Source organism: Triturus cristatus, chromosome 3_1 (genome assembly GCF_964204655.1).
Source record: "Triturus cristatus chromosome 3_1, aTriCri1.1, whole genome shotgun sequence".
Lineage (NCBI taxonomy): Eukaryota > Metazoa > Chordata > Amphibia > Caudata > Salamandridae > Triturus > Triturus cristatus.
In genome coordinates this window covers 397757026-397782188 of record NC_140583.1, presented here as the reverse complement: position 1 = coordinate 397782188, position 25163 = coordinate 397757026, and the positions used below count along the sequence as shown (strand labels likewise).

Genomic DNA, 25163 nt, shown 5'->3' with positions numbered 1-25163 from the left:
CCTCTTCTCCATTGGCTGTCCTCTTAAATGCTGGGCAGCCATTGGAGAAGAGCTTTGTCTCTCCAAACAAGCCCAGTCACTTTCGGATTTGTGGGCGTGTTTTTTCGATTCTTTCTCTCCTGTGGAATGTAAACATTCCAGCCAATGGCAAGAGGAGAGAAAGAAAAACACGCCCCCGAATCCGAAAACGCTGCTGCGTTTCTCCGAGGCATTTCTGCTTGACCTCGGAGAAAGGCGGTGGTGTCTCCGTATGTTCTTGCTACCTGGATTGCTGGAGTGAACCCCCGTGACATTTTCTGCACCTATTCATTTTGTGGAACTAACCATCCCTCCTTCAACTGTCTGGTAGCAGTGCTGTGGATGCTTAAACTACCGCTGTCCATTCGTGAAACACGGCAACAACTTTTTCACCTCAAGAGGCGCCCGAGTGGCTCTGTCGGGCATTAGTTTTGCTGGACCTCTGGCACATCTCTCTTCCTAGAAGAAAATGTTCGGAAAACGATATTTTCCAGAGACGCTTACTGCGCCGGTCGGCCGTCCAATGGGAATCAGCACTAATACTCAGCGCCGCGATTGGCCGATGCAGACGTACCGAAGGCTACAAAAAGAACGGCGCGAAAATCCGCAAGTGTGGCATATTCTGTCTGTTTGACCGACCAATAAACGCGGAGGACCTTAACGCTATAAGAGAGCGGGTAACCATTGTGGGCGGGGCTAACAGGTGTTGAGGGGGTAACATAGGTGAATGAATTCAGGGGCCGCGGATTTTGGGGGGTCAGTTTTACGACCTAAAGCCAGTCCCGTGTGATAGGGTGCAGGGTACTGGCATTACATATTTGCTGTCCAGGGGATGCTGTAAACGAGAACCCCAGACGGTTTATGGGTTAGAGCGCGGGGAAGGTTGGGGACTAATGATGTTGTAGTACATGTCACAGGATGTTGTCGCTTGTCGGACACCTTTCGAGTGAGGCCCACTGCTCCGTCACATGAATTGCCTTCCTATAGCTCTGTCCAGGAGTAAAACGTGACTTTGTAAGCCACACATAGTTTTCAGCCCAAGTCTTCAAGAGGGGCGGGTCCCTTCGTGCCCTGGACCGGCAGTAGTTGAAAGCTGGCGCGAAACATGGCCTATGTTCTGCCTTTAGCTTTACAGAGAAAACCTGTATCAGTTTCTGAAAAATGGCTGTACAGTCCACTAAGACAACCCATGTCAGTGAGAGCTCATGTTTATATTTTGTTTAACTTAATTTATTTTCCCAAGTGTTGCTTTCTCGCGTTTGTTTTGTATTTTTCTTTTCACGCAGTAATTACTCTAATAGTATTTAGTATACTTTTTATTTATTTTATTTAATGCGATTTTATATAGCGCGAACATTACCCGAAGGTGTCAGAGCGCTTTACAGCGCTATATAATGCTAACTGGGTGGGCTTTAGGTGTCAGTCGTATAGGCTATATACTACTGTGACCCAGATTGTTGATGGGTGTGTAATGCCGCATTTGAGATCTCTGAAGCAAAGCGAAGTTCGATTTTCTCTCAATGCCGGTCAGTGGGGCATAACGGTGTTCAGAATACATGCTCTTGGTCCTAGGCCACTCTGCAGCTCGCACAGTGCAATGGTCATCAAGTGCCAATTGCAAATGAGATTGTAAGCCGAAGTGGGTAAAGGAGGTACACAGCTCTCTATCCATTTACAGTGGATAAGTAAATGGAAACGTACTGCTTACAGCCAAATGGGTGCTTAGTGTGTGTATTGGGAGGGTGAAGAGGCGATGCAAGGAAGTGCATGCAGGAATGAACGAAAATGATAAAGAGGAAAGAGGAGGTGTGAAATGTGCAGATGGAGGATTTCAGAAAGATATGGGGAGAAAAGGAATGCATCTTGGAGAGGCTACAGAGGCAAAAACAGAGATTTCAATATTCCTCCGGCCTCTGCCCTGTCAACAGACCTTAGTCATCTTTAATTCATACTTTTATAATTGAAATCTTTACAACTCGAATTATTTACAACAAAGTAAATTGTTCATTTGACTGATTCTGTGAACAAGCATTGGCAAAACCAATAGGTCTGACTTATTTTAGATGCGTGTAATAGTGTGATATATATTTTGTTAGAGTATCGGAAAACTCGGGAGTCCAATTCACAAAGCTTCCGCAGTCATAGCAGGATCTCCGACCTAGTGGCGGGATCTCCATCATGAGCATCACCAGTGCGGGTATCCTGCAAGGGCTGCAGAGGCTCCGAGTCAGGGCCCTCTGAGCGGCACCAAAATGCTGATGGGATGAATTGTATTCCTTTAAGGCCACACTCTTTATTACATATGCTTTCCTCTTGGAAAGCATTCCTAAGATATATTTGTTAGGTGATGCCCCTTCTAGAACCTCCCTTCACTTTTTAAGCCTTTCCAAAGCTCCACTCACTGGATGGGTGAAATGGGGTAAATGTACCCCTTGCCCTCTCCTAGAGACATTTCTAAAGGTTCCAGATGAAGGCTGAGAGCGATACACCTCACACCCTGAAGTCTTGTTTGCTAAAGTACAATTCAGAAGACTTGCATTTCTTAGGTTTGTGTGACTACCTCCTGCTGTCTCCATTCAGGTTCTTAGATGTGCTTCTTTATGCTTGTCCTTTTTTCTTCCATTATAAATTCATGGCCATGATTTACAGGAAATACCTGGCCTGTGGAAGACCACCTCACGCAGGAGACTTGGAAACGAGAGCTGTGGCGATGGTGGGGCCAATTCCATGCTTGGGTAGGCTTCAGGTTAATGTCTCATTCGAAAGTGTGTATTGGGTAATGCAGGAGAAGTTGTGGTTCTGCAGTGCTTTCCACATGATTAAGGATTTATCGCACTAGCCACATCTGCAGCATAACTTTCAGATTTTAACAAAAATGTTTCTATATCAAAAAAAAAATTCTGCATTACGTAGATGGAAAGTTACTAAAAATATATTTATATGCAGTGGAGGAGTGGGTGTGTTTGCGAAGGTTAAGTGTTCACCTTTCTATTGCGGAGTGTTGTGTTCGGGTGTTAAGCTGCTACTAAGGCGGTCAAGCATTTGGTTAGACAGCCGTGTTCTGTGTTAAAATGGAAAAAAAGTTGCCAAATACAGTCACAGGAAATTTAGCATAATGTGCATTCTCTTGCTTCATGTCAGTCAAACCTGTAGCATAATTTGATCATCTATGTTGTGTACTTCAGTGGCCCTGCTGACATGTTAAGTAAGCCCTTCTGTCCGGTTAACCCCACACGAATGCACATGAAATTTACGCACCCAAGAATTCCCAGTAAATTGGGTGTTTTCTCTTATATTCCTTCCCTCTCGCATTTACTTATTCAGTGTCCTTAGAACTGCAGGTTATACTGCATAATCTGACATTTCCTACTGAGTTCTGCTAGATTTCTCAATAACTTTAGTTTTCTATGGTCCGTCAATAGCTGAAGTACTTGGTTACGTGAGTTGTGTGTGAGTTGGTGAAGGCTGTCAGACCGCCTTAGGTCTCAAATCAATTTGGAAGTCGAACAATCTACCAGCCATCACTTAGGGTCTTCCGTGGTGGGCAAAGAAACCGCAAAATGCCCAGAGAGCAGGTGCACAAATCCTGCAGTTAGCAGTTTGGGAGCACTCCCGGGTTGTGACATTGTGACGTGTGCGTACCGTTGGGGTGCGTGTCTGTGCATATGCAGGCTTGTGTATACACGAAAAATCTGCAAAGAGAGAATTATCGCGCGTTTTACCAAAAAAAGAGGGGGCATATTATCAAGCATTCGGATGTAGTCATCGGATTCATGGCTGCTCAATCCGACGCATAAAAGCAGAGTGATTTCACAAATGCCCGCCACTGCCTGCCAGTTGTACATTTTGAACTCAGACTGCATATTGGCATCATATATTTGCTACCAAATCCAAACCATATGTCTTCGGACAAATACACATTCGGGTCTTGGGCAGTTCCAAAATGGGCTCTTTCTGCACATTTTTAGTTCAAGGGAGTGTCCATACTAATTTGAGAGTGATTAAGCTATTGACATTGTAAATAACAATGCTGTTTCTTTAAATGTTTATAAAAATTAAAACATAAACAAAAATAATGTCATGAGCAATGCCAATAGCTCTAACTTTAACAATGCCGAGACCGTTGCATTGTAAATGCTGGTTTCATTTTCGCTGAGTCTTTTTGCAAGGAGTCTAGGAGGCAGAGCCAATACAACTAATTGACTTAATGGAGAAGATCTCTGCCACCCCTCCTCAGCAATACATGCACTCCTGTTTTCTTGTTTTTTCCAGCGTCCTTACAAAAATTTGATGGCACGCTTGGTTCTGTGGCCACATTAGCCAGAGATTTCGTGTCTGCTAGGGTCTGGACAAAGTGACCAGTACATGAAGTGGCTTCTGGAATCTCTCTTTCCAGGTAATCATAGCTTGGTTTATCCACTTAGGTCTGGTCTGCTGCTAGGCCCTGTGGCCAACCCTCCCAAAGGCAGCCAACTCAGTGCTGCACATAGCCTTCTGCAGCAGCCAACCCCACGCTGCACACTGCCTTTGGCAACAGGCCCTGGTCCTCCTCCCTCAGTGTCATATATATTTTAAATAGAAGGGGGCCTCATGCCCCCCCTGTGACATCGAGGTCAGCAGTTCATCGAGCGTGGTGTGGAAGATTCTGACATGAGTCCCCCTGCTATTAAGTCTTTGAACTAATGTAACTGGCAGAGACCTGTCAAGTCCTAGGTAAAGAGCTTCCCTTCCAGGCAGAAAGTGATGTGGAAAGGGTGCCCCCATGAATAGGTCTCCCCTTGCTCCATAGATGCATTGTGACCGGTCTGAACTCTCGCATTTTCTGTAGAGTGATTGCTGCTAAGTCCTGATAGCGCATCGGTGTCTGGTCTTTGAAGCTAATGGGGTGTTTCTCTCTAGCCTTAGGTAATATTTCCTGATTCACTTGAAAATCATGGATGCATACTAAAATGTGCGCCGGGGGGGATCTTTCCTGAACTTGGCAGTCCAACACTGTGAGCACGATCAATTTTTATTTCCGTTTCCGGAGGTGCCTCAAAGATGTGGCAGAAGAGGTCTCTGACATAGCTGAAAAGATCCTCACCCTCTGCCTTTGATGCTATGCCCCTATTCGGATATTATTCCAACGGGATCTGTTATCAAATTTCTCAGCATGTGCTTGTAGATCTATTTGCTGCTCACAGTCTTATGATCTACTGTTGAAGGGATTGCACCTCCTTTTCCCTGCTGTTACCTTGTTCCTCCAGGGTCGCAATGCGTTCCCCCAGAGAATCCAAATCTTTCCTGACCTCTTTGATGCCCTGTGACAGATCCCGTTTAACCGCTTGCAAATCTTCTCTGAGACACACAAACAAGGATTCGAGGAAAGAGCTGTTTACTGACTCTTCCCCTGGGGCTTCGTCTTGGATCCATAGAGGCTCGGGAGGGGTGTTGTGATCACCAGAGAGGCCCCCGGATGGTCTGGTGAGAATCCCCCAAGGGTGCGGTCTGTTTTTTTTTTTTTTTTTTAGAGCGGCCAGTCGCCATCATCCCTGGCAGTCGGGTAGAACCTATCTAGTCCTGTCCCATGTTAGGGGCCTATCATAGGTCTGTCGCCTTGTGTGATTAAGGCAGCCCAGTAGTTGCTCATCTAGCCCCAGCAACACAAGGCCGAATCGCAGTAGATGTTCAGTTCAAGGTGGGCTCTCCCCACAATGTGTGTCTCAGGGTGAGCAGCTGCTGGCAGAGGTAGTGTCGTTCCTCACAAAAAGGGGGATTTGTCTGATCTCTCCCCCAGCACAAACAGTCTTTCCCCTAGCATGGGGCCTCTCCTGCTGCTAGGCATAGGGGTGTGCTATCCAGAGGGGGGCATATGGCTCCCGCAGCTCGCTGCATGCTTTCTAAGGCCCTGAGAGGTTAAACCTTGTATATCTACTCTCCACAGGAGCAGCCAAGCTCCCGCCATAAGACGGCGTAGGCAGCTGTGCCCCGCTGCCGCTATCTGCTACTCCAGTTTCAGGCACTGCTCCCGATTTGTCGTGTAGCTGCCGTCCTCTGCGCCAGGGGTGGGCCTCGCCATGGGCCCATGTGTCTTCGGCCTCCCCCGGCTGCTCCGCACCACAGGGAGTCACTGGCCACCTCTGCTGATCCCTGTCTCTCTATCGAACAGCCAGGGGATGGTCAGCTCCCAGGGCTCCCCCCAGCTGGATCTGGGGAAACACCCAGCGATCGCCGCGAAACGAGGCCGGCCATGTCAATCACAAGTACCTCCGTATGCCGGCTATACCGTATCATTCGGGGGCCTCTGAGTAGGCCTACATGGTTCCGGACGCTCTCTCAGGCAGAGTGCTTCAGGCCCAGCCCCACATCAGGGCGCAAGTCATGGGCTACTCTCTTGAGCCATTCCATCATCGGGGCTCGAGTCGGGCGATGGCCATCTCTGCTTTGGTGGCGACTCCCAGCTCCGCCCCATTCTCCCGGCAGAGGCGGCAACAAGCGACCACTCCCACAGGGCTGACAGGTGGCTGTAGTCTGCTGGGGCGTGGACGGAGAGACGAGGAAAGAAGTCTGGCCCATCCGCTATCTTGGCCACGCCCCCTTCCTAGAAGTTAGAAGAAGTTTGAAGAAATAAGCCTAATTTTCCACACAAAGAGAAATATGAGTGGTGTTAACAAATAAAGTTTAGTCTCCCATGTAGCTTAATGGTATTGATGTTCACAACAATTATGTTCCCTTAACTTATGATGTGTCATCTCATCACATATGAGCTCTTGTGGGTTAAGCCTCGTGCTTTGAAATTTCCATGACTTTGAGCAGATTGTAAGAAGTAGTGTTTTTAGGGTTTATCCGGCCCAAAATAACACCCTTTTACTTCAGAAGACTGGCTCCAAGAGCCCTCCTATTTCCAGGTTTGAACACTTTGAGCAGATGTGAAATTAGGTTTCAGTGGAATACCCTGGTAAATTGACCCCAAAAAGTGGTGCGATGCATCTCTCGACTTACACCCAAATTGTTGTGCCCTTGTTGAGTATTTTCAGATGAGGTGTGGATAAAATAAAATGGTATAACAAATAAAGTTGTTGTATGGTTCTTACCCGTTTATATTATTTAAAGAGAAGGGGATCTCAGGACCCTGCTAAGTACCATCTGTGGTTTGACAGTTCTTGTCAGCGGTAAAAAAGCAAGCTTAGGAAATTGCACAATTATCCAAGTGTAGTTAAAGCCTGCCAAAATGGAATGCAAGTGTCTGATTAGGGGAAAAATGTATATATATAATTCAAATTGACCTGAGATGTTTGGCATAATAGTTGCCATAATAAAAACAATTCTGTCAGGTTAGTGAAAAAAGGAAAGATCAAGCCTAAATCACTTTTGCTTGTTCAGTTCTAGAAGACTCTCTGATTGCCCAAGTGAATTAATCTGCGTGGCTGTCAAGGAAGGCCATCTGTAGGTTTCCCTTTCATATCGGATACAGAAATAATAGATTTATTTACGCTTGATACTACAGCATTAACCATTGGGTCCATGACATTAAGGCATGCAGCTGGTCCTAATGTGTCTGCAGTTATTTTAAAATGTATTCTAAAGTGATGGGCCCAACAGCTACTTCTCTTTTTTGGTTGGGTATCAGCATCCGGTCAGTTTGCTTAAACTTGTTTGGGTTTATCTGTTAAACTGATATTTAAAAAGAGAGATGTGAATCTCCCATTGAATTATATGCAAATAAGCCTTTTGAATATCACCTCAAAACTATGCTCAAATCTTTTTTTACAACATTTGAAAGAGTGGGTAGAAGTGAATAATTTAATTTGTCTTGTACAATGCGGATTCGAAGACAACCATTTAGCTAAAGTCAATTTTTTTGCTTTGTGGGCCATCTCACAAAAGTCGGTAGAAGCCTAAACTGCTGCTTTGTTGATGTTCCTAAAACATGTGATCTCATAGATCCAAAAATTCCTTGAAAGAAGTAAGAGAATTATAAAATCTCGCCTTGTCTCCTTTCAGTTTTGCACACTCTTTGCTCTTCAAACTGGCCCCGAATGGAGGTAGACCTTTGGGATTCAGAATAGACTTAAAATAAGGCTGTGTTGCCCCTAGTTCATTCCACCTGTATCTTGCTTAAATACCTAAGGAATTGAAGAACTGCAACTCCTCCTCTCCCTAAATGCACCTGTCTCATTTATGCAAATGACTTGGTATTAATGGGCTACACCCCAGTGGATATTCATATTGGACACAAATTGTTTAATTATCGGTCTTGAGAAAACTAAAATCTTGATTTTTGGGAAGAAGCATTTTAATTTCACATGGACTCTTAATGGTAATTGAGTGGAAAGAGTGAATCTTTATAATTGCTACAGCTTATTTTGACTAGTTTCTTAAAATGGTCTTACCACTTGCATTCAGTTTCTGTGTGCGGGCCATGACAACCTTCAAGAGACTTAAGATTTAATGCAGAATGCTAGAGGGTTAACTGAGCACCACTTTCAATAGCAAAATCCACCAAATAGTTTCATACAGCTGCAAGATTTTGACTCTCGATCAGTCTATTTCATGAGATCTCATTGAGAACCGCAACTTGGAAAAGAATTCTGAGTTAACTCTCAAATACAGTGATTCAAGTTATAAGGTTTGAATTAAGCCTCATCTCGTAGCTATTGTTGGTGGGGTTGCGCTTACTAAGATTTGCCTATAATCTAACACCAAGACATCAAGTAAAAATGTATGCAAGTTGTTGGAAAGTATTATAATAGACTGAAAGGAATTGGGCTTTAGAGGTAAAGAAACGGATAACTCAATATAAAATGCAGTAATTTACATTTGGCAGGTTTCAGCATTGTGATTTATTTCCTTCAAAGCTAATTTAAAATAAGAGAGCCTTATTAATTGAAAGAGGCCAAATGTATTTAAAATCTAAAACCTGAAACTGCAGTTGCATTTACAAGAGACAGATTGCCCAGTGCAGTCATCTTTTCTAATGTTAGAGCCTATCTGCCCAACGTATGAAACACTTGATAATGGCATTCATGTTAATTCTGAACCCCATGTTCATAAATTCAACTTTGGTTGCATGATTAATGGTAATGACGGTAATGTATATGTGCATTGAAAATAAAATCCTCCCTTATACATGTTTATTGTGTTGTTTTATGTGTTTACCTCTAAATCATGTGATGTTAAGACCTTTGTTTGCAACACATGGATCAATGTTTGAACTCTTAAGAAATTATTTTATTAATTTGAATTCCTACTGTATCCTCAGCAATTGCTTTGGGTCAATATTTATTAGCAGTAAAAAAATAAAATACAAATTTTCACTTAAAGTGTTTGTATTGAAATGTTTTACCTACGTATAAAAGATCATGAATTGAGTGTGACGAATGAGGACATGCGAAGTAGACCATCATGCGTTTCAAAGAAAGCACTTCATGGAAGGTACATTGATGCACTTAACAGCCCTTCGCATCAGATGAGAAAGTAATTCTTCTCTTGGTGAAGCCAATGATCAATCTGTGTATATTTTAAAGAATGAATAACAATATGTTCGAGGCATATCAGCTGTAGATCGTATACTTGTGCATAGATCGCCATCTGGTGTTGGGCTTGGATGTGTGCACTGTGTTATTGTAGAAGTCTATGTAGTCATGAGATAGGTGACTCCTCCTTTGGTTCGTAGTGCACATTGGCATCGACTCCATCTCCACATTGTTTTTTTTCTGCCATCTGGTTTGGATGTGATTTGCTGCGCTCCGGGTCGGAGTCTTATTCGATTCCCCTTTGACGCACAAAGCTTCCACCGTTCGACGGTATTGTTTTGATCGTGATCTCCCTCGACGCGTATCCCAAAAACCAACACAATCTTCGTGTCCGGTCGTCGACGCGGGCCGTTTGGCCGATCGACGCCATCAAAACCAGGATATGGAAAGGAGTCCATTCAAAAAATACAAGTGTGGTGCTAAATTCCAACACACAGATCTCCATGAGGTCTGCAACCTTTGCCTCTCTCCAGAACACGAGAGTCAACACTGCCAGGCCTGTGCTTCCTTTAGATCCAAGAAAACCATACGTGATCGCCGGGCTCGACGTCACGAAATGTCTAGATCAACCTTTTCGGCCCTGGACAACATCTTCGATGCAGGCCCCCGACGATCCAGAACCAGAGACAGGAGATGAACAAGTCAGCGTCTCCGAAGCCGATGAATCGGTCTCAGAAGACCAGACAATTACTCCAGGTCAACGGAGCGCGAGTACTGAGATCGACACCCCTGCCCCGAAAAAACACAAGGCTCCGTTAACACCTTCACTTCTAGGTCGACACCGTGATAATACTTCTGAAGCCCAGCCTCCAGGCCCGGCTCCGGAATCCACAAAGCCTTCAGGCAGCTCTGGATCTAGCCAGCCACACCACAGTACAGAGAAACCATCTTCGGCACCGAAACAGAAACCCAAGGTACCGTCGACACCAGACTTTTCGGCACTGAAACATAGTCAACCCAAGGCTTCAGATCCAAAAAAACATTTGAAATCTTCGGAGCCGAAGAAAATTTCGGAGTCGAAAAATCCACCTAAGCACAAGGAGACTAAAACCCCTCCTAAAGATAAAGACGACAAACCAAAGCACCACTCGGAGCCTAAGTCCTCGGTACCGGATCCTAAACAAAGAACACTCCATATCGACCCCGTTACCGGTCAGGTCACTTCTATACCACCTAAAAAGAGGAAGTTGGACACCTCAGAGACACCTGAGATACCCTTGAACAAAAAAAGACTCAGCCACGTCACCTATGAGGCCTTTCTCTCCACCTCCAAAGCTTCCAAACATAATACTCTCTCCAGCACACTCTCCACCGCCTCCTCTTTCACCTGCACCAAAAGATGATGATGAGGATATAGGGGGTGGGGATGAGGACATACACCCAGCACATGATGATACTGATGATGACACCCACAGTATCCCACTTTAAGACTCTTGGGATGATTATAATGTCCCAGATGTACCCGAGTCAGATGTATATCCCTCTAGGCCATCCCGTCCAGATGACAACATAGTGTTTTAGCAACTAATAAATAGAGCTGCACAATATTATGGGGTGCAACTCCACTCAGACCCTTTGAAGGAAGATATTTTGTTAGAGACCTTCTCGCAGCCTCAGAAATCAAGAAATACTCTCCCTATGCTAAAAGTGATGATTAAACATGCCCCTGAAGTTTTTAAAGATCCTGTCCGGGCTAGAGTGCTCAATCATAGGATTGAAAAGAAATATAAACCAGCTCCAAGCGATCCAGCTTACATTAAAGGTCAACTCCCTCTGGATTCACTAGAAGTGGCAAATGCCCGTAAACGGGCAAATTCCCAAACCACTGGCGATGCCCCTCCACCAGACAAAGAGTCTAAATTATTGGGCGCATCCGGTAAAAGGGTTGCATTACAGGCGGCAAATTTTTGGCATACTGCGAATTCACAAGCTTTACAAGCAAGGTATGACAGGGCTCATTATGATGAGCTTGAAAATCTCATGCAACATCTTCCATACCAATATAAAACCAAGGCAAATTATCTCATACAAGAGGGAAAGTTGATCACAAATACCTCTGATAAATGCGCCCTGGATGCAGCGGATACAGCATCTCACACAATCCATACAAGTGTGTTACTAAGCAGACATGCGTGGTTACGCATATCTGGTTTTAAGCAGGAGGTGCAGTCTACCATCCTCAATCAACCTTTGGATCAGGAACACTTGTTTGGACCTACTGTGGACACATCTTTAGAAAAGATAAAAAAGGACACAGAAACAGCCAAGTCTATGGGGGCTCTACAGGCAACAACTAGTAGAGGTTCCTTTTGTCGCTCCTCTTATAGGGGCGCCTCCAAAACCATTGGCACAGAAAACGCCTCTTCCACTTGTAAAAGTCCCACTCAAAATTCCCCTAACAAAGGATATTTTAGAGGGACTTACAGAGGCATTAACAGAGGGAGAGGACGTGGTTCTAACACTCGCAACTCACCCACCACAAAACAGTGACTTCCCTCCACTCCCCCCAGACCATTGTACTCCGGTCGGGGGAAGACTATCACAGTTCTTACCTGTCTTGAATTTCATCACCACAGACAGGTGGGTGAGGCAAATTATCCAGTATGGTTACTGCCTGGAACTCATTTCTACCTCCCTCCCCCCCACATACCTCCCAGACAATGTCCGATGTCCACAGAACATCTCACGCTTCTAAAGCAGAAGGTTCTCTCTCTTGCAAAAGCATACAATAGAACCGGTTCCCCTACATCAAGGTACAGGGGTATACTCCCTTTATTTCCTCATTCCAAAAAGGACGGCACTCTCAGGCCAATATTAGACCTCAGGCCGTTAAACCTTGTACATACAATCCGACCACATTCACATAGTCCCTCTCCAACAGGTCCTCCCACTGCTCCAACAAGGCAACTTCCTTGCCACTCTAGATCTCAAGGATGCCTACTTCCATATTCCTATTCACCCTGCTCACAGAAAAAAACCTACGGTTCGTAGTGGACGGGCAACATTTGCAGTTCAAAGTCCTTCCTTTCTGAGTCACAACGACACCCTGAGTCTTCACAAAATGTCTTGCAGTGGTAGCAGCCCACTTAAGAAGACAACACATTCATGTGTTTCCTTACCTAGATGACTGGCTCATTAAAGCCAAGTCACGCAACGAGTGTGTACAACAAACACACAACACAATCCAGCTGCTGCACAACTTAGGATTCACAATAAACCTCACCATGTTACATCTCCAACCGTCCCACACCCAACAGTATCTAGGTGCAACAATAGATACTTCCAAAGCTCTTGCATACCCCAATCCGGCCAGGATAGCCAGTATGCAAGCTCTCAAAACAAAATTTCAACCACAACACTCACCACCAGCTCGAGTGTTCATGCAGCTAATAGGGATGATGGCCTCTGCATCTTAATTGTCCCATATGCAAGACTGCAAATGCGTCCATTACAGGAATATCTAGCATAACAGTGTAACCAAGCTCAAGGTCCACATACAGATCTGGTGTTGGTGGACAGCCGCACATATCGCTCTCTGCACACAAAATATTTCCCAAGCGCGGCCGTTCTTGGACCAGGTTCCACAAATAGTGCTAACAGCGGACGCATCGCTCACAGGCTGGGGAGCTCATCTCTAAGACCATACCATTCAGGGTATGTGGACCCCTCAACAGAAACTCCTCCACATCAATCATCTGGAGCTACTTGGCATATCTCTCACTCCTATAATCATTTCAAATACACCTCGTAGGGAAAGCTGTCCTAGTCCAGACGGACCATATGACAGCAATGTACTATATACAAACTGTTCAGTCGTCAACATCAGCAGATTCACGAATGGGAACTTTATCCGCAAGTTCTTCATCCGTTTTTTCAAATGCGGGGCCACCCAGACATAGATCTGTTTGCCACTCATTAAATCACAAAATGCCCAAGCTTCGCCTCCAGGTATCGACACCAACTGTCCAAAGGCAATGCGATCTGGATGAACTGGTCAGGTAGATTTGCGTATGCTTTTCCGCCTCTCCTGCTCATTCCGTTACTGGTACGCAGGCTCAAACAGTCTCTCACAATGATCCTGGTTGCTCCAACGTGGGCCCGACAACCATGGTTCACAACACTGCTGGAACTCTCACCCAAAGTTGCACCTTTCCCCAAAGCTTTTCACACAGAACCATGGAGATCAGACATCCAGATCCATCTCAACTGAACCTAGCGATCTGGCTCCTGATGTCTTAGAGTTTGGTTACCTCAATCTCCCACCAGACTGCATGAATGTCATTAAAGAGGCTAGACGTCTACCACTAGAGCATGCTATGCAGCTAAATGGAAAAGATTTGTAGTTTACTGCAATAACAACACAATCAATCCACTAGATGCTTCAGTTCAAAACATTATTTGTTATCTCCTGCATCTACAAACATGTAATCTGGCATACACATCCATACGATTACATCTTGCTGCTATAGCAGCTTACCTACAAAACAGACAACACTTGTCATTGTTTAGGGTACCTGCCATCAAAGCATTCATGGAAGGCCTTAAAAGGATAATTCCTCCCAGAGTTCCACCCTCTCCAGTATGAATCTAAACATTGTCCTTACTAGGCTCATGGGTCCCCCATTTGAACCTTTACATAAATGTGAGTTAGCTCCTCACATGGAAAGTAGTTTTCCTTGTGACGATCACATCTCTTAGAAGAGTGAGTGAACTCCAGGCATTAACCATACAAGAACCATTTTTGCAAATACATTCCAACAAAGTGGGTCTTAGGACAAACCCTTAATTCTTACCTAAGGTAGTTTCGGCTTTTCACCTTAAGCAGTCTGTTTAGCTCCCAGTCATTTTTTTCCTCTACCAAACTCAGTAGCAGAACGAGCTCTTCACACGCTTGACGTCAAAAGAGCTATTCTTTACTACATTGAAAGAACGAACACCTTCAGGAAAACTAAACCACTTTTGTAGCTTTCTCACCACCAAAAGCTGGAATTGCCTGGTGGATCGTTAAATGCATCCAAATATGCTACCAGAAAGCAAAGCGTACATTATCTATTCCCCCTAAAGCGCATTCCACACGCAAGCTAGGGGCATCCATGGTATTCTTAGGAAACATCCCCATGGATGACATTTGCAAAGCCGCAACATGGTCTACACCGCACACCTTCAAAAAACACTACTGTGTAGATGTGCGGGCAAAACAAGCTAGTGTTGGCCAGGCTCTACTAAACACTTTTTCAAACTACTGCAACACATACAGGTAGCCACCGCTAACGGGGTAACTGCTGTATAGTCTATGCACAAGTATACGATCTACAGCTCATATAACCAACCATATAACGGAAAATGCTACTTACCAATATGCATCTGTTCTTAGTATGTAGAGCTGTAGATTCGTATACGCCCACCCACCTCCCCGGATACCTATATGTGTTGCAGTACTATCTTACTTAGATACATTACACATGGACATCTTTTTCTATTTTCTTACTAGCTCCATCATCACTCTTTATGGTGAAAACAATCTAGAGATGGAGTCGATGCCCATGCGTACTACTAACCAAAGGAGGAGTCGCCTATCTCGTGACTACATAGACTTCTACAATAAAGTGCAATTATCGGAGCCCAACGCCAGATGACGATCTATGCACATGTATACTAATCTACAGATCTACATGCCAACAGATGCATACTGGTAAGTAGCATTTTCCATCTTGTAGATAGAACTTTTGTCAAACTAGACCAAAAAAGAGAAAACCATTCATGGACAGTTTATTTTCAATATTCTGAAGTCACTGACTGAATTACACATTTTTTTGATTTATCAAGGCTTTGGCCGACATGTTGAAGATAAACAGAACATTGGAGAGCCTTAACATTGAATCGAATTTTATCACCGGAGCTGGTATGTCTGCGATGGTGGAAGCACTTAAAGAAAATGAAACCTTGACAGAGCTCAGGATTGATAACCAGGTAAATTATCAGTTTTTCAAGCTTCATGCCTATATTCTCATTCAAAAGGGTTCGGCCTATACCTCATGGATTTTCATGAACCAGTCAATGTTTCTCCTAGTTTTTATGGGGGTTGGGGGGGAGGGAGGGGTGACTATTCTGCACGACGTTTTTCTAACACAGGACTAAAGCACATCACCAATTTTTCTGAAGAAGCTCTGCCAACTATTTGCCTTGTGAGTTCTAGCGGAGTGTGTGCGCCAATTCACTACCTGTTTTCTGGAACATTACTTTGTGCTTTTTTTTTTAGGTGGGAGGTACCAAATCTGGCATGTTGTTTTCGTAACATAGATGAGCATTATGTGGCAATTTGTCACTGTCTGGTTGTTTTGCGGGGACCACCTGCAATCCTTGGCTGCTTTCTGTAAAAAGTGCACGTCTGTACTATCTGGTCCTGGAATCTAGAGTCCACCAGCGTTTCCCGTTGTTTTCTAGTGTGCTTTATAATGTACCAATCTTTGAAAATTGTTTTTTTTCTTTGTTAGTTAAACCATATTTAAAAATATATCGTTAATTTGTTGAAAAATAATTCCACTCATCTAGCAATTGCTACATCTTGCTTTTTCTTGTATTGTCAGAATAGTAGTTTCTCTCAGTTACTTTATTTAACTTGATAAACGTCACAAATGTGGAATGAATACAGGATTGTATCCAGAAAGCAATGCTTCATTTTATTGCGTGTGCAAGCATTTTTTAGTATGTTTTCCGTATGTATTTAAACACCTCCATATCTAAATACAGAGGCAGCTCCTGGGAACAGCTGTAGAAATGGAGATTGCTCGTCTTCTCGAACAAAACCCAACAATTGTGAAATTTGGGTATCATTTTACACATCAAGGTCCGCGAACAAGGGCAGCAAATGCCATTACAAAGAACAGAGATCTAGGTAAGTACAAATTAAAAAATCAGCTGATTACTTTTAGTCACAGATCATTTACAAATATGATAATTATCTGGTTTTTCGCTCAGTGCAAGAATACCCACGGATACTAGCTAGAGACACTGCATAAAGAAGTTCAACTTCTGCCTCATTCTGTTACTTTATATGCATTGTCCAGTTTGTAGAGGTCCTCTTTGGCTGCAAGTCCTGTCCATTCTTTAGTGTATTAATTTCATAACAGAGGTAACTTTTTTACAGGTACATGTTTTTGTGGGAACCACATGGGAGAGAAGGGCATAGCAGAGCCTGACTATGGAAAGTCGCACTTCTTCATGTAACTCAATAATATCCCAATGCTTAAAATCCTGAAAGAGCAAGTTTGCTTGTTGTTAGCACCAATAATCCCCTAACCCACAACTCAACTGATGTGTATCAGAAAAGCTGGACTACTAACTTAAACATGAAGTGACACTTTGAAGACGGTAGCTGTGTCGTTTGAAGCGATCAGTGGGCAAGGCTGAAGAGATCCCAAAGCTCTCCCTTGTTTGTATCCACAAACTCGATACACACCTCAGAAGTATTTTACTAAGAAGTCACCTGCTTGGAGTAGGTGCCCTGCGAGAACTCAAATCCGACATACCATCTGTTTCAATTTTAAAGATGATTTCTATGGATAAAGGAGAGACTAGACGGGAAAGGTAAGCAGCATATACCCCAGAGACATTTGTTCTTGGAGGTGGCAGACCAGACTGGTCTGGTGAAAGTTTTAATTAATTAGCTTTATTATAGAACAATACATCAGTTGGTCACAAAACTGGCTGTACTGATCCGGTACAGAAGCAATAGCTAAAATACATCATCGTGTCTGTTAAGTACTCCTCCCCAAGATCATTTTATATTACATATCAGTCGTTAAATGTCACACATTTCTCGTTGGCCTCAAGCCTCTGATCACAATTTGATTAAGAGACATGCTCTAAGCTTTACTTATTACCTCCTTGTAACTTGTGTTGGAAATTTGCTTGCTGCAAATTTTGTATAGTGTTTTGTATAATACATTACCATGATATAGAGGTTGTGTTTTGTGTAGTTCTCTAGTGCCAAAGCAGTTGCTTGCACAAGCAAGGGCTGAAGAAATAGAAGTCTCCTGGTTGGATGCATGACTGATCAATTAATTCAGTGAGAACACTCTATTATACTCACACTACTGAGAGGATGTACACAACAGTCTTAAATCATTTGCATTAATAGATGCATTTGAAAGCATACATTTAGTGCAGTCAGAGTCCAAACTGTAAGGGGGGGGGGGGGGTGCTCTCTGTATCCTTAATCACAGTTCGGAAAGACAGGGGATCAATTTTGCCCTCAGATTTGTGTTCAGTGCTTTTCACAGTTTTTATTCCTGAACTACCAGTGTCTGGGAACCGCATTTCATTAATCCGAATGCTCTGTAGGTAATTAGATTTGAGATGCAGAGCAAAGGGTCCTGTGGGGCATGTAGTGGGATGTTAGTTTTTGAAGATCCTTTGGCTTTTTTCTGGCAGTAAACCACGTGGCTACGCTACTGTCATCTAGTGAGGCTTTGTGGATCTTTAAAAGCTGGATTTATATGGTCACATCTTCAAGTTCTGGCTTCCTGGTTTTGGAGCCTGTGCAGTCCATTGTAATCTAGGTTGTAGTAGTCTAGTCTTGCCATCAACAGTGCTTTTGCAAAGTTGTTGAAGGATTTAGAAGATTCTTTTAAGACGGGAGGGTTGTAGTTTCTGTACCTTGACCACTGCATTAGCTTGACGGACCATGGAGCGCTCTTGACTGCCAAGTTCTTACTATGCATGAATTGAGAGATTGTGTGCACAGCCTAGTTGGACAGTGAATCAGGGAGTGAAGCCTTGATATATGTTCTATCCAACACTAAGATCTCAATCTTACTTTGAGACAAAGGAATCTCTCCTTCATCAAGCGGAATTTGTGATCCAGGGAAAGCTGATGCTGACCTGGTTTGTAGACCTGTTTTCTAGCAAGAAATGGAGCTGAATATCACTGGCATACATTTGGAGAGTCCTTTGATACAGCTGTAGGAGTTTGACCCAATGGCATATCTAAATTTTCTAAAACAAGAAGAATGTTGAACCTTGAAATACTCCACAAGATACTGAGTGACTAGAAGATGCCACTGCCCTTAATCAAGTTCGCTGGTTGTGTTTCAAGAGGAAAGTTATAATCCAGTCCATAATTAGTATTTCCAACTCCTTATATTGAGCCTTTCAATCACGATGTTCACAGTATCATGAGATGCTGATGGACATCAGGCATTCATCATGGTTGTAAACTAAGGCAAGCTTTGGTACCCCTTGCCGACCTCAATTTCATAGTTGTGCAATATGTGATTTTGCTCTAATTTTTCATTTTGATATTTTATTTCCATTTTGTCTGAAGCACAGTATACTCTGGTTAATATTAAGAATGTTCAAAATGAAGTTAATTAGGAAATGTATTAAAAGCTTTTAAAGGCTTGTTCGAAGCATATAATAACTCAGGATGTCTTTTTTTTAGCTAGTAAACTTTGTTCCATTTTACACTATTTTGTAGCTGGTGACTTGTGTCTGCATTTCTGTACATTGTGCTTCTATTATGAAAAGATATTACAAGCACATGTATCTATTCTTACATTTTTTTAAAAAGTAGTTTGCATAATTTCTTAACAAAATTAATTATTGGGTCGGTCAGATCTCACTTCAGATCCGGTTTTCTGACGGATGCTCCTAATACCTGCAGATCCCTCATCTGTTGAATAACCTCAGATTTCGGACCGAATCTTCAAATTATGAAAGCTCTCAAAGCCAGTAGGGGGCGCCGGCTAGCAGTGACATCCGGCAACATAACCAAGGCCATATAGCACCCACCCTGACTTTCACAACATCTGTTCCATTTTCTTACATACCTTCAACACAGATCCGGAGCTTGGTCCCCTTCATTAGTTTTTCACCGGAGTTCTTCAAAATGTTTGTTCTTTCAAGTCCCAGTGCTAGGGATACCTCCCCAAATTCGAGTGAGCCATATGCTCTGTTGAGATTGAGAGGGATATGCCCCTTTTTACAAGCCCTTTTAGGACGGACATGAACTCTCCTACGATATGATGCTGGGCTGGACCAGGGCTCTGCTTTGCTGAACCTTACTATTTGGACTCGGAAGTACATAGGGACAGGTACTTTGCCAGATCTGTACTTAAAGATTTCCTTATCTAACCTTCCATCAGCTACCTTCTGGGGATACAGCTCGGTAATCTATTCAACCGGGGAGGAATCTCTTGGGAGAAGTGTCCATCAGAAGAAAAAGTTACTTGCTTTCAGTAATGATCTTTCTAGTTAATATTCGATCTACCTGCAGACACCTCCCATTTGATGGATGACTTTACAGGGACAGATTAATAAGGTTCCAATTAGTGTGTTGCACTGCACTTTTTTCAACTGCTGTTGCTTTATCTATTTGCCTTGAAGGCACAAAAACAGATGGGAACAGCTGTTACGCCAGGGTAGGTACATATTTGGCCTCTGTGACGTTCCGGACATTACTTTTGGCGTCGATGTGGAGCTGGTACTGCCTACCAACTGAAGTTTGAAGTGTTCAAATTCAGTCTGATGTATGGGATTATTCAGTGGATGATGAATCGGTAGCTAGATCGATTATCCACTAGAAAGATTGTTACCAACGGTATGCAACTTGTTGCCTTTGTCTGTAGAATTTCCATATAAATTTGTTAGGACAATAAATGTGGACATTAACCCTCTTGGTTTTTGCTGTTTTGCACAAAAAGTGTAACAAAAAAAAGAAGCTAAAGTTGTTAGCTGCTTTGCTACTTTTCATAGGTTAGCTCATTTACATCATTGATGAATGGATTTATGTTATATAGAACATGGAAAGAATGACATTGTGATAAAGTAGTTTTGCTCATTCTTTCTTTGTTTTTTTTTTTGTTATTGACACAGTTCGTAAACGCCGAGTTGAAAAAGACCACTACTAGGCCTCTCCGAAGCCTGAAGAACATCATTGGAAGATTGCAAAGAACATTTAAGGCATGTGCTTGGGCAGCTTTGACGAACTTGGACTTCAGTTACTTGGGTAGAAGGGAAAAGACTGGAAACCACAATTCTATTTTGATTATTAGTAGACATTCTCTAATAATGCAGTGTGGCACATACTGCTTTTTTTTTTTCAATGCAGGACCTTTTCAACAGAAGACAATTCCACAACACTGGTGCAATTTTACAGTGTTAAGATTTTGTGCTTAACGTTTTTCAAGTCTATTCACTCTATAATGCTTTGTTTGAATTTGAAAATAACACATGAAGGGATCAAAGTGTAACAGAAGCAGTTTGTTTCACTGACACGAAAACCATGTCATGCTGGTTTTTTCAGGATTCTTCATGCTAATTTGTTCATAGATAGCTTAATTTCAACAATTTGATTGCTGATAATTTATTACATTTTTAAGTTTATAACACAAGTGAGTTTGCTTTTAGGCACTTGAACAAGTCTTATCCTTTCATCTTTACTACAGTTGTCCTTCAGAATAAGGGTTTGTAAACCGAATCCTCTTCTATTTTCATTTCACCATTCTGATAGTTTTTCCTAGACAGCTGTAAAATACATTCAACCATTAAACCTATTATTAAAATTGGACCAATGAAATAGTCTGGCCAAAATGTAGCAGAAGAGTTAATTACACACATAATTGGCTATTTTGGATACATTACAATCGTAACGAGAAGCTAATAGTGTTATTACTTTGGTAACGGTGTACCAGTTCAGGGTGGGTTAGCAGCTCGGTTTTCACTTTCGTTTGAAAATTAAAGTACTTGTTATCAATTGTATAAGAACACCCATTTATTTAGTAGAAAATTCATAATTGCTGTCACCTTGCTGGTAATGATTTTAGTTGCTCATTGGTCCGCTATGAAATGGCTTTTTGATGGTTCAGCGGGTGAAGGCATATCATATGGACAATGTATAATCTTTGCATGGGTAACATTTTCATCTTGGTGCTTGGCAAATCTATTCTAGATTGCTAGTGCCATTAATTATTCCTTGAAAATACCTCCCCCTTTCAGATATTTACCCTTGGTTTAGCCTTTTTTGACTATCTTTACATATTATCGTGATTTCTACAGTTACCTATGGGAGTAGTTTTGATTAAAGCTATTGGTTTTAAAAATATATAAATATTTCACCAGTGATGTGCATTTTACGGAAATGTGCATGAAATCAAAGTATGATAGTGTTACGTGTTACCTGGAATGGCAAACACAAATGCAAGATAGTGAAAGTGTAACAAAGGCACATGCTGATGATTGTGTAGGAAGAGAATCATGATTTGAGACAGATAATAAAACGATAGTCCTCAGCAGTGACACAGGGTTATTTTCCCACACGTCAAAATCCTGATTTTCCTTTTACGATAGTGTCCTGTAGTATGCTCTTGTTTGGCTTATTCCAGTAGCTTGTAAAGCAGCTTAAATTAAGATTTTCTTTAGTAATCTACAAAGAACATTCATCAACTCTGGACATTTAGATTTCTTGAGGAGCTCTCTACAAAAAAAGATGGTTTTAACAATATTTTCATCATGCAGTGTACCACTAAATAGTGTAACTGTAATAAATATGTATATGAGGATTCCTGCAGAGTGATAGACAAATGAGTTACATGTTTCTCAATAAATCAAAGACTCAACAGAAACTGTTCAGGAATCCCAAAATGAACAGTTTCTTTCAAATACTGTTGCTTGAATTTGTACTTTTAATACTTCCTAAAATAGTTCTATTATTCCAAGATTTTCTAATTTTCTTTTTTTATATGTAAGATAAGTGTTTTTGCTATAAGAAGATATCTATTTAGCCATAGTTTTAAGTCATGCTAGTACTGTAAATGTATGTATAATAGTGCCAAATGGTAAGTTTTCATAAATCATATTGTAGGTTGAGTCATTCCTTAATAATATTCAATAAAGTCTTAACTATACGCCTTTTGTATATTTAGGCCAGGGCAAGAAATGTATTTAGGGTATTTGATTTCTAGTAATACTTACCAGACATTTGTAAAAAGGGTAGAAGGATGTTCATCATAAATACTTTAAATCAATAACTTTTTTCTAGTTCTTTACAATGGAATTGCAATTGCAGGGAATCTGATCACCAAACCAAAGATTTCCAACAACCTGAATTTTTGTGGGTGTCACGAATGTAAGAATATAAAATAATTTTAAATCTTTTTGCTTTTTAATGCTTCTGTTTTAATGGCTGACCGGTCTTGAGTATTAATGCCTGTATGACATTAACATGTTTTTTAATTGAAGGTATTTTAGTCATCTGTATGTCAGAGTAGCATTTATTTGGATAATTGTGCTTTAGGTTATTTGGCCAAAGCCATGTGTGTGTTGTATGGAAAGTAGGTTGGAAGGTATAACCGTTTAAGTTGAAATGGATTTAATTCTGAAAAATAGTGCGAAACATCGTGGTCTAATTTCTAAAGCGTCTATGGAACAGCAGTTCGTTAGAAAACAATTAGTTTGAAAATGTACCAAATTTAAATCCAAATAGAAACTGCTTTTACATCCTAGTTCATTTTATATTAAATACCAAAATGTTTTAAAAACAATATTATTACACGTTTAACAGAAAAGAGATTTTTTTTTTTCTTGCACAATCACAACATGGTCATAATTTTGACTATTACATTCCTTTGTCATTACTTAAAGAAGGCCGATTTGCTATTCTTACTTCAATCCCAGTCAGTTTTGGTGTTACCACTAAGTTGTACTATTGGTCTGTTGTGGTACTGATGCACATTTCAGTTTCAAAGCCATGTTTTTTTCAGGCTAAATGTTTTTCAAACTGGGTGTTGTACATAAAACTAAAATTTGACAACCATGTTGTGAATGCAATAAAATATTTTCATTTTGTACCCAGCGTTAGTCTAGTTGACTAGACATAAAGACTGTTTATTTAAATAAGCTTCCAGCTCCATTTATTAGAAAAAAGTGACTAACACATAGTTTGACTACCAATTGTTCAGATCAAATGATATCATGTTGTGTTTGTTGCACCAAACCAGAGTAATGTGGCTTCAAATCATGTACTAGCTTGACATCTGTGACCGGAATAATATCCATATTTAATGGGGGCCAAATAAGATTGGCTCTCTTTCAGAGGAATGATGTGTTTGAAAAATAAATGCCTTTTTGTTGAAAGGGCTGGGAACAACATGACATGGGCATATGCAATTATTTTCTTGAATTGATTACAGTTCTATAGGGATTTTTTGTTAGCCTTGTTAACATTTAGAAGCACTAATTTTCCCCAGAAAAATGCTGTATGAATTTTTCAGCTCTCTACATTTTTCTCAAATGTTACTAGGTAGGGCCCCATTTATGTGATGAGAAACTAGCTTTAGTATGAACACACTTTCTTTGGCTAGCATTGGACTCTGTCAGCGTGGTTCAGTCACCAGCTGATGAAAGGCAAATTCCATCAAGGTAATTTTTTAATTACATTACCTGAAACTTTTCTAAACTGCAAGGGTTTTTAAATCTCACTATATTTTATACAAGGTCATGGTATACTGAGCCATAATGATATGCATCTTAAAAATAGAAATACAGTCAAAAGCTTTTGTCTCTCTGGGAAATAGATTTTTTGTTTATACAAAGTTTTGACAACCTTTACATTTTTCTATAAGAAATTTTGTCCAACTTTGTGAAAATACCCATTTATTTTTACAATTGTAAACCACTTACGTTAACAAATTTGTTGTCTTTTTATCACTATGTTTTAATGATGTTTCCCACATTGCAAATAGGATGAAATACAAAGGAAAAGTATTTGTACACAGCATTGGAGATCTTGCTTTTTTTTAATTTTTTTTTTTTTTACCAAAACTCATTTTTGCTAGAATACTTGTATTGGAAAGCTCTAGATACCATACTAGAAATGCTGTTTTGTAAGTTACAAACTTTGGTTGGTTTCTGTTGAAGAAACAATTAGTAAACTATTGCAGGTATATAGGTATATAGATTATCAGCACTATATGCTGCAAAATCTGTAGAACAAAATAAAGTATTTCAAACATCAACTCTGTTATTAATTTTTCAATTTCCTGAGTGATTGCCAAGTGTTGTTTCAATGTATGTATCTGTACCAAAATTCAACACATGTATTTTCATTTTGAGTATTATTTTTTTCATCAAAACTAACGTTGTAAACTTAAGTGCTTCCATTCTCCATTTCTTTTATCCATTCCCTTCCACACTTGCTGTCTTGCATACCTCTTTCCCTTATTTCTTCGTAAGTAAAGCGGACATGTTCTGTATGGGTCTAGTCTTATTAGTTTTTCTTTGTGCCTTCTTACCTATATTTTGTTGCTGACCCACACAGACTGTGCTTATAATGCTTGCAGACTCCGCATCATAGGTACACTTTCCTATCTTTGGACAGAAGTGTCATTGTGTGCTTCACCAAGGATTGGATATGTTTGGCTGCTACCCCCCTTGTTACATATTTATATAAAATTGAATTATTATTTAAGGTGGGTGACTACTTGTCTCACAGGATAATCACAACACTTGACAGGGTGAACCCTAAGCTCAAAGCCCTGGTAGCTATGGCACACAGGACACAGGCTTAACTTAGGACAATGTGTAAAGTATGTATGCCCTAGAAAACAGTAATATAGTCTGAATGCAAAACAA

The 25163-nt window shown here is 41.4% G+C and overlaps 1 protein-coding gene across 1 annotated transcript in view; it reads left to right on the top strand.

The window, feature by feature from the left end:
- LOC146860319 (tropomodulin-3-like) overlaps window positions 1-24547 on the top strand; it is a 331475-nt gene extending 306928 nt beyond the window's left edge. The window contains exons 8-10 of the mRNA XM_085644183.1: window positions 15360-15503; window positions 16284-16428; window positions 20409-24547. Of these exons, the coding sequence (XP_085500309.1) occupies window positions 15360-15503; window positions 16284-16428; window positions 20409-20443 (324 nt within the window). The 3' untranslated portion in view covers window positions 20444-24547. The remainder of the gene's footprint in view (window positions 1-15359; window positions 15504-16283; window positions 16429-20408) is intronic.
- Window positions 24548-25163: the final 616 nt, after the last annotated feature.